The sequence below is a fragment of the Branchiostoma floridae genome, chromosome 5, assembly GCF_000003815.2.
Source record: "Branchiostoma floridae strain S238N-H82 chromosome 5, Bfl_VNyyK, whole genome shotgun sequence".
Taxonomy (NCBI): domain Eukaryota; kingdom Metazoa; phylum Chordata; class Leptocardii; order Amphioxiformes; family Branchiostomatidae; genus Branchiostoma; species Branchiostoma floridae.
The window spans coordinates 16,964,451-16,979,189 of NC_049983.1; the positions used below are offsets into that span (position 1 = coordinate 16,964,451).

Here is a 14,739-nt window from a genome sequence, read left to right on the forward strand (position 1 = left end):
AACAGAGGAAGATGTCCTTTCCCGGGAAAAAGTGCCCTTTGACCTTCTAGGCTCATTTACATAAAATGGCGTCTGCGCATTGCTCGTTGCTATGACCAACCTCGTTTTGGTGTTGTTATGGTGGACACCAAATCAAAACTTGGCGATCAGACACATTTTCTGTGATTTTTCGTCTTTTCTGGGCAAAAAGAGGTAAGTGTGGATCACCAAACTGTTTTATATGATAGATAGACACTCACTGATTTGATCCGTGGCGATTAATTTCTTTAGAAATATCGTATTTGTGTATTTTGGCGAGCTTATGTTACTGACCATTAGCCTCAAAATTAAATGATTTTTGCTCATAGAAGTTTGACATCTGTTTATTTCGGAGAGGCTATAACAGAAATGTTTTTGTTTTCCAAATTCCCAGGTCTTGACGTACAGATATGTCTACGGTGTCGAGGCAGTCATCGGCGGCTTCGCCGGTCTCGGCGAATTCCAAGTCTCGTAAGTTTTGCTGTGTTAAGAATCTGTGTGGGAGGGGGGTTGTTGCACATGATTTGGAACTAATTGTTGTGATGTGTATTGAGGATTCACATTGTGTGGTTTTGTTGTCGAATAGGCGTTTGTCTTGTTTCTTTTATGCTCTAGACTGATTTGATTAACTTTTGTTGTTGTTTTGGATGAATTATGATGATGGAAATGTTCCATCAACCTACACATTTGATTTAGATATTTGAAAAATGCAATATCCTGAATAGGCATAATTTGGAAGAAAAGTTAAAATTTCATCACATTTTCACATTTTTACAGATAACAGGATAAAATATTATCATTTACGGGATACTGGAAACTTCCAGAAAGTACTTGTCACTTTTGTCTGCCCCATTACTGCATCTAACGTTATATTGCTTTAGATAGGTAGATACCCCAATAAGTATAACACATCAACTTTTCAGAAACACTGCAAAGGCCAGGTACACATCAAACAATCTCAGTCAATCTAAGAAGGCTGACAATCTTAGGTATACCTGGTGTCATAGTAACATGTTTCTAATACCTCCACAGGAGCAGGCACAGCTTCACGACAGTCCGGACGCGTCACCTTCCCACAATCCCCGGGTTCTGGTGCTGGATCCCCTATGTCAGGTGAATACCTCTCGTAGTCATCACAAAATTTCCTTGGAAAACCATCAATTAGTAAAACCACCCTATAGTACACTGACTTTGCCAATCAGGCACTTTTCAGGCACTGATCATAACATATGTTGACTCATGAGTTATTCAAATTATGACATTTTGTAGCAAAGCTTATGGGCCTTGCAAACTGTGTGTCCTCCATCATTTCTTACTACAAATGTAACAAGGTTGCTATGGAAACCATTATTAGGATCCGATGTATTATTGTCCAAATCAACAATTGCAATTCATTATGGAACAGCAATGTACAAGGTTAGAAATATTCCAAGTGTATTTTGCCGTAATTTTTAAGAGACTTGTAACAATGAATTATGACCAAACATGCTAGTGTATTCTAATTTCTACTCATTTGTAGGAAAAACTAGTATCTTGTGGTACGTGTGTAACAATATTGCCAACAATTATGTCATAAATAAAGCATAGGCGAGGTCATGTGAGGTGAATGTAGGTAAGGTCAAATAAGGTGAAGTTTATAACAATTGGTAATTCAAAGATGATTATTGTCTCAAAACTAGCCATTATGTTTATTTCTTGTTATTGTTGTTGCTGTCATATACTAGAAGTACATTTGCTAACATTATACTCCTGCTTGTTACAATATTGTAGCAGGAACAGAGCTCGCGCCTGACCACAACCCTTTCACCATGCCAGTAGAGAATGATATCTTCATTCTCAGGGACAAGGAGAGGCAAAAGAAGAAAGCGGTAAGTACTGCTGTCAATCTTTTCTGGTAATTTTAATGTAAGAAATCGGAATCTGCAGTTGCATCTAGCAAATGGGGAAAGTTTTCCTGATATTTCCCAAAATTTTGCTATGCATTCCTCAGGCCTAACTCAGCTCATGACTAGGTCTAGATATCTCAAAAAAGTACTTTATTTGCTTTACCATCTGTAGGTAATACTAGATAGAAATAAGAATTTTGGAGCTACTCAATATATGAACTCACAACAAAAACAAACAATAGTAAGTTTTAATTTTCATTTGTGATATTATTTTATGTTAGAAAGTAATCATTATTACAAAATTGAAAATAATGTCATAAACAAAGTATACATCATGATGATATTTGATTTTAGAATTGTCTAATTTTCTCTTGTTGAATTGTTATAAAATTCTTTCACCTCAACAGGAAAGGGTAAAACAAAGGAACCTACGAGTACACGAGAAGACGACGTACGCCACGCGGGTGAACGCCAAGACAGCATCCATGCGGAAGGCCGTGATCGAGTCGTCAGAGTCGGAGGATGAGAGAGAGGATGAGGATAAGGCTGTGGCTGTGAAGGAGGATCCCAGCTGGACCATCGCTGTCACTAGGGGTGAGTTCTATTGATTGATGTCAGCTAGTTGTCAGCAGTAAGGACGAATATGGAGAAAGGTTCTAATGATTGGCATCTAGCTGTCCAATGGCAGGGAATGTCTCATTAAGGTGAGGGTGGTTCCAGGAGGGTCTGCATGCTCTTTTACGTAAGGCGTAGGCAGCCAATTTTATTTCCCGTAATTCGTAGGGAAAACCATCTTATCTACGTAATTCGTAGCGAGGCGACCAAATTTAGCGTAATTGCCTTCCTTGATTTAGCGTAATACGTAGGGGGTTCTTTTAAATTCAGCGTAAATCGTTGTCGGAACTCCCCATGCAGACCCTCTTCCAGTGATTGACAGCTGTCCATTGACATGGAATGTCTCTTGGGGGGTTAGGTAATCATATGAAGAGTAATAAGATTGACATCTTAGATCTTGGATTTTTGTGTGAACTATATTGATCATTTTACAGCACTGAGTGACAAATGAAACAGATAGGCGAGTTTAAAGTGATATAAGTATTTTATTCCACTGTTCCTGATGTATTGTAACAAAAAGTGTTCTTCCTTCTCCTGAGCAGACAGGCATGTAGAGAAGGAAGACCTGGCTGAGTATATCAACAAGAAGAGAGAAATGTTCCTTGTACAGGTAGGTAATCATTTATGAATATCTTGTGTCCTGTAATCTTATAACTTTGTCATTTGATTCATCTGTTTATAACTTAACGATTCACTGTGTTGTTACATGTTTCACACATGCTTCTGAGTGTAGCAATACTTGAATATTTCATAGACGGTCTTATGATTCGTGTATATTCACAGTACTTTTGGGTATCTGTTTGGCGAACGGCTGGAGCATTGGAATCGGAATCAGTAGATCCCAAGTTCGATACCCGCCATGCCCCTGCCCCCATGACGGTTGAGTGACGCCCACTGAGCCTCACGACCAATCTGTCAAAAAGGGTGCCAAAAACACCTAACATCCATTGGCATAATACCGGTCGGTTTACTGCAATTTCTCAAGCAATGCTAATTTGGCAAATGATCAACGCATCATTTTCTCCAGTTACATGTTGCTGTTACAGCTTACCTTTGCCACTTCTTCTGTGTAAATTATTTTGTCTCTCTGGTCCTGCTAAAAACATAATATCGTAATTGGAACACACCGCGGAATTGCACGGAGAACGGGCGCGTGGTTGGAAGGGGGTGCACTATACCGGTCGAACGAAACACGGCACAATTAACTGCCGCTATGTACCTTTATTCATCCTCTGTTGTTCCTTTCTTTCCTGTTAGTAGTTGCACAAAACAAAAATCTGCATGAGCATACAAAAAGTCATGAGAAAATGGGCGTATACTGACAAGAATTTTCATTTAATTTTGGTCCGTCACAACCGCTATGACGTAAAACTTTACTGCTGGCCGTAGCATTAAAAATGGCGGGAAAATGGCGGCGTACGTTCAATTTGACCCATTCAGCCGTAGATCCGGGCTATTATGCAACGGTTCCTCACACTTTTACACAAGTTGTAGGTCACCAAAAGAAATTCAAGATTGCTGTTGAATCATGCTCGTCTTGTGTCGTGAGCACATGTGATTATTATCTACAAATCTGGCGATGAACGTGACAGTGTGTTTGTCCCACGACGAGCTCGCCTGCCCCGAAAATGACCTGAAAACTTTTGGCCTTGTTGTCTTCGAATGCATTGTTATCGATGCTTTGTAAATTATGTATTGGACACCTAGATGTCTGAAGTGTGCACACCTCAGAAATAACTATTGTTGCATGTGTAGATCTCTTTAAGTTCCACTATTTTTAATCGACCGGTATAAGGCTTATGGCCGGTATTATGCCAATGCATGTTACAGATTTGGTGCACATTTTCCACTAAGATTCATAAATTTTTGTCCACAGTACTCCCTGGGAGTGAAGAGAGATGAGATGAGGAAGCTGGAAGAGATCGCGGCTGCGGAGGAGAGGAAGCTGGAGCTGGCGGAGCAGTATCTGGAGGAGGATGCCGCCATGTTCGACGAGTTCCTCAAAGAGAACGACAAGAACTCTGTGGAGGCCATTAAGATGTAAGGAAGCGTTCTGATGTCATAATCTCTTCAATACTGAAAACTATGAACTTCAAACCCTGGATTGATATATCAATTCAAGCTGTAAAGCGTAAAAGAAGTCTTGGTCTAAAATATGCAATTTCTCACACTTAATATGTAACATATCATCTTAGCACTTAATTATTAGATATAATTCTGTGCAATTTTTTTGGTTGGCATTGTACTGTTCAGATCCTGTGTTTAGCATGTAAATGACCATTGCTATTTTACAGAGCGGAGTCTGAGACCAAGGCAAAGCTGGAGAAGGTGTCAGAAATCAAGAGGATCAATGGGCAAATGATGGCCATTAAAAGGTAATGTATTTTATTTATCTTACTAACTTTCTTCTATTTATACAAATTTGAAGTTACAACTTATAAAATAATGCTGCCTATCAAAGCATTTAACGCTAGTTCACCTTTACCTGTGGGTTAACCTATATTCATTATTTACTGGCTGTTCAGAAATATCAAGTCAATATATTTCAAAATATTTTAATATAAAACCACTCTCTGTCAACTTGATATCCCTAAAAAGCCTGTTTTTCAAGGTCGGATAAAGGTTACCCCGTGGATAAAGGTGAAGCAAAGCTAGTATTCCATTAAAAAGAAAGTTAGAGTCATAACGTTATAGCAATTACTTTCTTACTAATGTTAAGGGGCATTTTGTTTCAGTGAAATCTCCAAGATGGAGGACACCTTGAAGGAATACCAGCTGTATAAGAAGTTCCTGGACAGTGTGACTCCTCAGGTGGGTTCTTGGTATCCACTGACAGCATTTGGAGGGTGTGATAGGGGCTCTGTTCAACATTTGACACAGATCCAGCTGTGTAACACTCAGATAATGTATCTGTAAACTATGAACTTGATGAATTAATTTGGATGAGTCTGAATTTGACTGACAGCTGCATGAGACAACTTACTTGTTACTTTTACAGATTTTGAATGTGCCTTTCAGAAATATGTTAACCTTTATCAAAGTCATTTCAGTCATTGCAAAATTATGCCACCTATTACAATGCAAAATGTATTAAGACTTAGTATCCAGATTGAAGCTATTGTATTAGCGTTTTGTTCCTTGATTAACAAAATTTTATCCATACAGGAGTACAAAGACAAGAAGGCAGCAGAACTTGCAGAGAAAAGGAAACAACAGAAGAAGGCATCAGCAGCCAAGAAAAGAGCAAGTAAGAAGCACCAGTTACAGATATCTGTCAGTCTGAAGTACACTTTCTCTATCTTGCTGCTTGATAATGCTCTGTATGAATTTAAAAACACAACTTTTTTGCCTAGGCCAAATATATCCGTTTTAAATAAAACCAAGGAGCTTTTATCAAAGCTTTTGTCAAAGCTCCTTGATAAAACAGGGTATTATGAGTATATTAAGTTGACCAATGGTATTTTTGAAAATATTGCAATTTGAAACCTCGGTCCATCAACTTGATATCCATTGATATCCTGTTTTTACAAACAATAGATATAGGTTACCATGCAGATAAAGGTGAACTGGCTTTATCAAGGCTTGTATTTTGCTGTTAATGGTGAACTAGCTTTATCAAGGCTTGTATTTTGCTGTGCTGTGACTCATGCCCTGTGTGCTGTTCTATATTCATGCTGTATGCTTTGCTGTGTGCATTTCACCCCATAACACCATCCCACCTCTCAGCCATCATTAAAGACTTCCTTGAACCACTTGAAGAAGATTCTGAAGCGATACCAAGTGCACATCTACTTAGTCCTCCTGGATCCAGTTCCAATGGTAGACATGGACATTAACATTTCATTTCTCTGTCAAAGGGACTAAGGTTTTCATTTCTAGAGAAACAAGGGTGTCTAACTTTTGTATTACAGAGATTATAAAATCATGGGGGAACAGCAAGGCATTGTAGTTTGGTATACTGTGACTGAACGACCTGTTAACACTTATTGTACATATAAGCATCATTCAAAGAAATAACACACAAGGTGTGTTGATGAAGGTTAGACACCCAGGTAATAAGATATGCAAAAAAGCAGTTACTCAAGCAACTGGATTTTGATTTTGGAAATGGTCAGACGTTTCAGACAGCCATCCGGTGTCTTTCGTCAGTGACTGTCACTGTTATATCCAGTTACTTGAGTAACTGCTTTTTGGCATAACACATTATAAGGTGTGCAATAATACAAATTTAAACATAATCAGGTGAAAGCATAATCAGGTAAAGGGGTACAAGGTTGGGAGGTAAAGCAAATGATTGACAGCTAACGGTCCCCCCACAGCTGCCACCACGCCAGCGAGCGACAAGACTGAGGGCGGGCGTGCGGGGAGCCGTCTGTTACAGAGTCGGGAGTCCACGAGAAGGGACCGCAGCGGCACCAAGGGGTCAGCCACGGGAAGAAGGTGAAGTGCATTTCATTTCATATGTTTTAGACAGTATCCATGTCCCTTCCTCGTTGCTAATGATATGGAAATGTCGTTTTTTGTTTACATGTTTACAAAGTTGTTGACATGTTGTTGTTTGCAGGCCTGGGGGTACCCCTGCCAGTGGTGCTGGTCAAGACGAGTCAGATGAAGAGGAGGATAGTGATGAGGTGAGTACAGCAAGATGTTACTGAACTGGTTTTATTAATATTAATAACTAATGACTGATTAACTGGTTTATACCAACCAATAAATCAGTATACTAGACCAGCTCAGAAAAGACAAAAAATTGTGCCTACATACAAGTTTCCAAGTTTTCAACCCAGCATTGCTCTTTGCATTCCTATCATAAGTCAACCATGCCTGCACCCCCACCAAATACAGTTGGGGCATTTCAGTAAGCACTTTTAACAACACTTACAACCTGACCCGCTCTTCTCGGACCCCCAGGAATTCCTAGACCTTTTCCACCGCAGAGCTGGAGGAATCCTCTAATTCCTTCTGTCAATACAATGAATCTGGTCTTGAACTTTTTAATTCGTTCCCTACAACCCAGGAGCCTGACCTTTTCTGCACAGAGCCAGCAGCAGCAGCTGGAGGAGCAGAACTTGTTCTTAATCCTCTGGTTCCTTCCCTCCATCCCAGGAACCTGACCTGTTCTTCACGGACCCCCAGCAGCTGCTGGACCAGTTCCTGGAGCAGAACTCGTTCTTAATCCCCTCTCTCATTCCCTCCATCCCAAGAACCAGACCTGTTCTTCACAGACCCCCAGCAGCTGCTGGACCTGTTCCAGGAGCTGGAGGAACAGAACTCGTTCTTACTCCCCTCTCTCATTCCCTCCATCCCAGGAACCAGACCTGTTCTTCACAGACCCCCAGCAGCTGCTGGACCTGTTCCTGGAGCAGAACTCGTTCTTAATCGTCTCTCTCGTTCCCTCCATCCCAGGAGCCGGACCTGTTCTTCACGGACCCCCAGCAGCTGCTGGACCTGTTCCAGGAGCTAGAGGAACAGAACTTGTCCCTGATCCAGAACAGCCAGGAGACAGAGGAGGCTCTGGAGGAGATGAGACAGACGTTCATCCAGACGGAGGCTAAGATGTGAGAACACACTCAGCCTCTTATGTAGATTTCTACTTCAGCTTGAAGCTTTGACATTGAAAGTTCTGAATTTGAATTATAAAATAGTTACTGTTTTGTGTGTATTAAAGTGTGTATGTGGGCTCGTAGTAGCTTTCCTTGGTACTGCAAGGGGAGGTCAACATTAAAATCTAAATCTTCTGTCTTGGACATGGTCTTGATTTTTCAATAGCAGGTTTTGGTCCTGAGAAGAAGTGGTATCCTAGCTTCCTAGCAGCTTGTTGTAGAACTTAAGGGGCATTTTAATCAGAAACTTTAGAAGAAAGTTACTTATTTCATCTGTCCTTGTTGGAGCTTCCTGTTCTGCTCAAATTTTTATGTTCTTAATTTTCAGCTGGTAGATCGGTTTTCAACAAAGTTGTATATACTATGTGTAAACTCCACCAAGCAACTTGTTGTGGAACTGCAGGGGCATTTTTGTCGTTAACTATCTCCATCTGCTCCCTGTTTTCAGGAACCGTGAGACGGAGATCCTGAAACAGCAAATCACCATGCTGAAGGACACCATCACCAGGGAGGAGGAGAAGGCTGCAGACCTCGAGATGAAGTCCAAGTAAGGATACTGGAAATCTTGAACTAGTCACAATGGTTTTATTTTGTTGTCTTCTCATTGCCTCTCCATATCATGGCTGTCACATAACAATCATGTTCTGACTACAAGCTTAGAGCACCATGAAAACCTCCTGTCTACTTCTACTACAAAATCCCCACAAAAATAAATGAATTTACTATTATATAAATCCCAATGCTTGTATTTCCTTCACCACCTTCCTGATTAGGTGATTTTTTTTTTTAAATGAGATGAAGGTTAGGCAGCATGAGCAGGTTAAAAACGAACCTCCATTTTCTATGTAAGGTATTTGCTGTAAGATAAAAAAAGCGGTTTAGATTCTTGATACCAAAAGAAAAATTCCATCATTTTTAAGTACAAAATGTACAGTTTGCCTCAGACCTAGTATTTGTAAGTTCAAAGTTTCTATGGTACATTGTAACAGTTTTGTAAATGTATTTCTTATACAAATAGTACATGTACATGTCAAATGTCAGTAAAATTGTTGGTGCACTCTCATCATCTCAAAACTAGACAGTTAAATAAAACATGTTATGATCATACCAAGTCATTGTACTCTTTTTGAACTATGATTGCGACTTCTTTTGCAGAATGTTCTCTTATGGTGAATTCAAAGCAGAGGACCAGGTCAGTATTTCTGTGTGACATTACAATTTGTTGTTCTTGTCTTTGCTTGTGTGTCATCATGTCCAGCCCTGTCCTCACTAACTGTGCATGTTGTGTGCTTTTTTCTCGCTGTGTTGAATTTCTCCATGCTTGCTCTAACCATGGATGTACAGGAGGATACAGGCGTATGTATACTGCTGAGACATTGGTGATATTTCTCCGTACATTTTTGGTGACACCTCAGTGGCAGTGGCTGATTTATCCCTTTGCATCTGAGACGAGTAATGGGGCAATATAGAATTCTAAAGGCAGAAGAAAAGAACAAACAAAAACTGTGATTATAACAGATATCTTATTGATATCAATAGTGCATTTATGGGAGGAAAAGAATTCAATACTAGATAGTTTTTAGTGAATTAAAAGTATATTACATACATAATGTACTAGAGATTCAAAAATGCGCACACGTACTGGTATTATATACAAAGTACAGGGAAGTCGAGAGAAGTTCTGATATGCACCATGTTTGCATGAAAAACTGAAACTTATGCTGTTATTGCCCTCTTTTTGCCTCTTTCAATCATCGCAACAATGTTCACATTTTTACCCAATGTTTTGTGGTGACCTTTTTGTCAATCAAAAAGAGTAAAAAATTGCTTGACACTATTGCTCATTGTAGCTTTCCTCTTATGCTTCAGTCTTAGCAAGCCATGTAACATGTTGATCTTTTCTTTGTGTTGTGCAATCTTTCATATACACAGTGCTTTACCTCTCAATATTACATACTCTAGAATGTCTGAATTTTTCATATTGTTCCATTCAAACTACTGTCTGTACATTGTATGTTGTAATAGATTATCAAAGGTACTAGTATGTTATTCCTTTAATGATTTCCATATTCCTTCCCCCAAATTCTTATCTTATATGTCTTACATGAAACGATAGAATCACTACTTTATGTGGAAGTATGATTCTCTTTTTTATGGTGAAATAATCTCAACTTTCCTCATCTTTTAGGAGAAAATGTTGCAGTCACTAAACAAGAAGGTAGAGGAAGTTTACAGGGCCTGTATAGGAGACAACGAGGCCAATATCAGGTAGGGGTTAGACACAGTTCTTGTAACAAAGTCTTCAAAGCTCATCTTTAAGCCTTGCAGTGTTGAATGACCAAGGACCCATGCATATTTGGGGGCAAATGTAACGCTAGTCCACCTTTATTCGCAGGGTAACCTTTATCCGTTGTATCTAAAGAAAGGGTATTTTGGGATATTAAGTCAACTGACGGTGGTCTCAAACTGCAATATAAGGAAAAAAGCAATTTGAAACCACCGTCCATCTACGTGATATCCCTAAATATCCTGGTTTAGGTACAACGGAAATAGGTTACCCCGCGAATAAAGGTGAACTAGCGTTAACTGTAAAACTAAAATGTACAATATACAAGATCATGAGAGCTTAAATTCTTCTGTGCTTCTACAGATTGACAAATTTTTTTGGTGTTTTAAAATCATTGCAAACATACGTTTGGTTTTCTTTTGTGCTACTACATGTATAATCATGATGGTCATTTCAACTGGCAGCACATTTTCTAACCTGGCTCTTCATCTGCTCCCAGTACCCTCCAGATGCTGACCAACATTGAGAACCGGCTGGAGGAACTGTTTGAGATCATCGAGATGATGCCTCCAGAGAGAGTGGAGGCTGCAGAAAGGGTATGTCATGGTCAAATACATGTATTTTATACATTACTTTACATATATATGTATATTATAGTTCCTTGATCTTTCCATATACAAATGTATAAGATCTTTCCCAGATTTTTTCTTGTCAAAACAAAGGGTTAACATCAACTCTCCTGATTTTACCTGATGCCACATGAGAAAACACAATGAATCTAAAGTGATTCAAAGAGATGTACCAATGCTGCATCAGTAATCCTTGGGTATATATACTCCAGAATCAAGTCCAGGTATTTAGGTGTTGAAGACAATCTTGAGAAGACCTCTATAAAAACGTTTTTTGGTGTGGCGGTATTAAGGCACCTGGCAGAATTATGAGATTGATGTTATATTCTGTTGACAAAGAAACCCACAAACCAACAAAACCTAAAAATGCAAGGAGATCCATGGAAAACCAAAATGGACTTATATCACTTGCAGTAAAAAAAGTATTTCTTGTTACGACTTAACTAAAGTCGTGTCAAGAGCTAAGATTGAAAATTTGTCTGTGTTGAATTTTTCCAAGTTTTCCTCTGTTCCTTGATTAAGACTCACAGGCAATTAACGGCAGTTCATCTTTATCTGCAGGGTAACCTATATCCGTTGTATTGAAAAACAGCGTATCAAGTCTACGAACGTTGGTATCAAACTAGAATATTTGAAAATTTTACAATCTGGAACCACCTTCCGTCGTCTTGATGTCCCTAAATACACTGTTTTTCAATACTACAGATAAAGGTTGCCGATGGATAATGGTGAACCTACGTTACAGTTAAAATTCGGCTTTTTTATTAATTTGAAAGATATTTAGTCCCCTCACCATATTTGTTCACTTTCTAACATCCCCTGTTGCTTCCCCTCCCCAGGCTAAAGAGAAGGAGCGCCGTCTGCGTCTGCGAGAGGAGAAACTGGAGCAGCAGAGACTGCACCAGGAGGAGCGGGTCCGCAGGGCACTGGAGAGGGCACAGGCTGATCCAAAGAAAAAGGTTTGTAATAATTGGTTTAAGGTCCTTTAAGGGTGTAAGATTCAGGAGGTGATGAGCATGTATGTTTAGGTGATGAAGAGCTATGAGCTTCAACAAGGTGTAGAACTGTCACAAACATTTTGAACATGAAAGTCATTAGGGCGCCGTCACATAAGTCGTGTACAATTGTCAATTACGATCGCTAACTTTGGGCATTTTGGAGGACAGCTATGCACATGTCTTGCGAACTCAAAATGCTGTTTTGGATCCTTCTCCGTGGTTGGTTATGTCAAAGCCTGCTTGAAACTCCTATGGAATCAAAATCGTACAGCAATCGTTTGACCCATGTGACTGCGCCCTTAAGACATTTTCCACTCCCTAATGTATGGAGTAATATCTATTGTTACAATGTATTACAGTACGTATATGACAGTGGCTTCAACAGCTTTGAGTTAGCCTGGTATCCAAAGTATATTATAGCTGCCCATTCTCTTCATCCCCTGGGTCTACATTTTGTATTTGCGAGAGTGGAGACAGAGATTCGGCAGCTACAGTAAGTTTGGATACCAGGCTAGTTTCGAGTCTTCAGTGAACATTGGTTGTGTTTTTAAACAAAGTTGAGGTGGCGGAATTGAAATATCCACCGGTACGATTAATGGTCAGAAACTCCGAAATCAAATTCACACCTTTAGCGGGGTCGTAAGCTGGTGTTCCGCTCAAACCCCCCCATCACGAAGAGTTGCCACCAGCGCGGGAAATCGAGGATGGACCAAGAGGAGGAGGAGAGGGAATATTTCTTCGGACCGAGCTATTAAATGCGAAATACAACGTACTATATGTGTCTTATGTACAACTAAACAGAATGTTTTGTCTGTCGCTAATAACGAAGTGTAGAGTTGGAGGGTTACCTTTTTCTTTGACTTTGAGCTTGCTGCATACTGTAAATCATGAAACGTTCAGGCAAAATTGGAATCAACCCATAAAATGTCGGCATGCTGAAAGTTACGAAATCAAAAGGAACACAAATATAAGGGATATTTCTGTCTGGTGAGTCCAGGTGTATGACGTGTAACATTTTGTGTAAGGTTGCTGGTATGTGTACACTTGTCGGTTAAGGGTGTAATGTCTGAATGTGTTCTGTGTCGATGAGGTGAGATGTGGCAAGGTTAGCAGCTTAATGTGGTTCTTAGCTCGGATGCCAGCTGTTTTAGCTTCAGTCCGATTTCTCTGTTGCTTCTCGGCAAAAACAACTGGGCCAGCACATATTCATTCTCTCTGCTGATTACGTCATGTAATGAGCTAATTTGATGGTAGCGTACTGGGTGGGACCACTGCTGATTGGACCATACAGCTTTGGCCAGTCAGCACGCCTGATCAAATTCTGAACAAATATTCAAATGAAGGATGGTAAGAAGATGTGCACGTCAAGTTGTTTGCCTGGAAAGCAGTACGGAGTGGGTACTAAACCTCAAACAGCTGACATCCAAGCCATCTTGCAACAGGGTGAAATGTTGTAAAAGCCTTTTCACAGAGGTCAGAAGGCATGTGGCGACAGGAATTCTAGGTAGTATGTCAAAAGTAAAGGCTTCAAAAAAGAAAACAGTCCTTGTCTTGACCATTGTTTGCATAACAATGTCCAGACGGGTTTTGTTTCCTTTTTGTGGGCCTTTACCTTTGACATATTACCTTAGAATTCCTGTTGCCACACATGTGTCCTGATCTCCGTGAAAGGGCTCATTTTCAGATGGATTGGTCAATGTAAACCTAACCCTTCTGTTCACACTCTCCAAATGGCAAAGCTCTAGGGGGAGGCACAGCTGATGAAAGTGAGACAAAACAAATGACGCATGTTTCTCTTCCCACAGGGTGGGAGGAAGCTGGTGTTCAGGTCAGAGCCGCCGCGGAGGAAAGCCAAGAAGGACAAGGCACAGGAGAAAGCTACCAGGGAAGAAGAGGAGCTGGCTTACTTCTTCACATAAACATAGTTAACAAATTGTAACAGATTTTCTTATATCATCAGTTGATGATTGTACACTTCTGAGAGTGACAAAAACTGTATGCATCATAGGGGTGATGACATCATTCAAGGACGTTCTTGCATCGTTAAAAGAAAAATTTTAAGACATTCTGTATGAAAAGATACTCAAGATACCAAAAGAAGTCTTATTTTTTTGTCTAATACATCAAGATAGGTCTTTATGTTGATGTACAAAGTTTTAAGTGAATTGTGGTCACTTTTGTCTGATTGCAGAATTCTCCAAGTCTCATAGAAATATTTTATGGAATCACAAATATTTTACATTCTGGTCAAATGAATATTTTGAGTTTTGTAAAAATTGTAGGCACAATGCCGTATGTTATATACTGTGTCTTTTATTGTGTTAGTTAACCCAATGTCCTTTGATGTACAAAAGTTTTAAAAAGTCAACAACTTTTTAACTGTTCCCACTGGTGTATTGAGAGGTTGTATATTTCTTAAATATGTAGCAAAATATACCTAGCACTGGAAATGAATTATTTTGTCATTTTTCATTATAGTGCACATGGCTCAGCCATTGCCCAAAAGTTGTGAAATAATAGATTGTTATTTCAGTTATTAAGAAGAAAGTTTGATCTAAATTATTGCTGCTGTTAGTGCAGTGATTGTTTTTGGTTATGAATCACTTTTTCGTTTGACAACAATCCGGGCCCTACGTCTGCTTGGGGACTCAGATGGGACCACATCTTTGATTTATAATTCTCGAAAGTCTGTGCCGGAATTTG

At 39.6% G+C, this 14,739-nt stretch overlaps 1 protein-coding gene across 4 annotated transcripts; it reads left to right on the forward strand.

Annotated features, from left to right (window-relative positions):
- The first annotated feature begins 39 nt into the window (after positions 1 to 39).
- LOC118415742 (cilia- and flagella-associated protein 100-like) lies at positions 40 to 14,490 on the forward strand. Of its 4 annotated transcripts, XM_035820529.1 has the most exons (22): positions 40 to 192; positions 413 to 489; positions 1,051 to 1,131; positions 1,789 to 1,886; positions 2,312 to 2,498; positions 3,062 to 3,129; positions 4,396 to 4,559; positions 4,814 to 4,894; positions 5,255 to 5,330; positions 5,685 to 5,766; positions 6,246 to 6,338; positions 6,839 to 6,959; positions 7,084 to 7,150; positions 7,723 to 7,782; positions 7,986 to 8,077; positions 8,571 to 8,669; positions 9,278 to 9,314; positions 10,311 to 10,390; positions 10,909 to 11,005; positions 11,878 to 11,997; positions 12,669 to 12,805; positions 13,842 to 13,931. In XM_035820529.1, the coding sequence occupies exons 2-21, from the start codon at positions 429 to 431 to the stop codon at positions 12,789 to 12,791; spliced, it is 1,887 nt and encodes a 628-aa protein (XP_035676422.1). In that variant the 5' UTR covers positions 40 to 192; positions 413 to 428; the 3' UTR covers positions 12,792 to 12,805; positions 13,842 to 13,931. The 4 variants fall into 4 exon arrangements, with proteins under 4 accessions (XP_035676422.1, XP_035676421.1, XP_035676423.1 ...); XM_035820528.1 differs by lacking the exon at positions 7,723 to 7,782 and having other exon boundaries at positions 41 to 192; positions 7,926 to 8,077; XM_035820530.1 differs by lacking the exons at positions 7,723 to 7,782; positions 12,669 to 12,805 and having other exon boundaries at positions 42 to 192; positions 7,926 to 8,077; positions 13,842 to 14,490.
- The last annotated feature ends 249 nt before the right edge of the window (positions 14,491 to 14,739 follow it).

Coding starts and splice junctions, on each gene's coding strand:
- LOC118415742 (XM_035820529.1), top strand. CDS start 429: ATGTCTACGGTGTCGAGGCAGTCATCGGCGGCTTCGCCGGTCTCGGCG. Junction 4,895..5,254: donor CAAATGATGGCCATTAAAAG/GTAATGTATTTT, acceptor ATTTTGTTTCAG/TGAAATCTCCAAGATGGAGG. Junction 5,767..6,245: donor AGCAGCCAAGAAAAGAGCAA/GTAAGAAGCACC, acceptor CCCACCTCTCAG/CCATCATTAAAGACTTCCTT.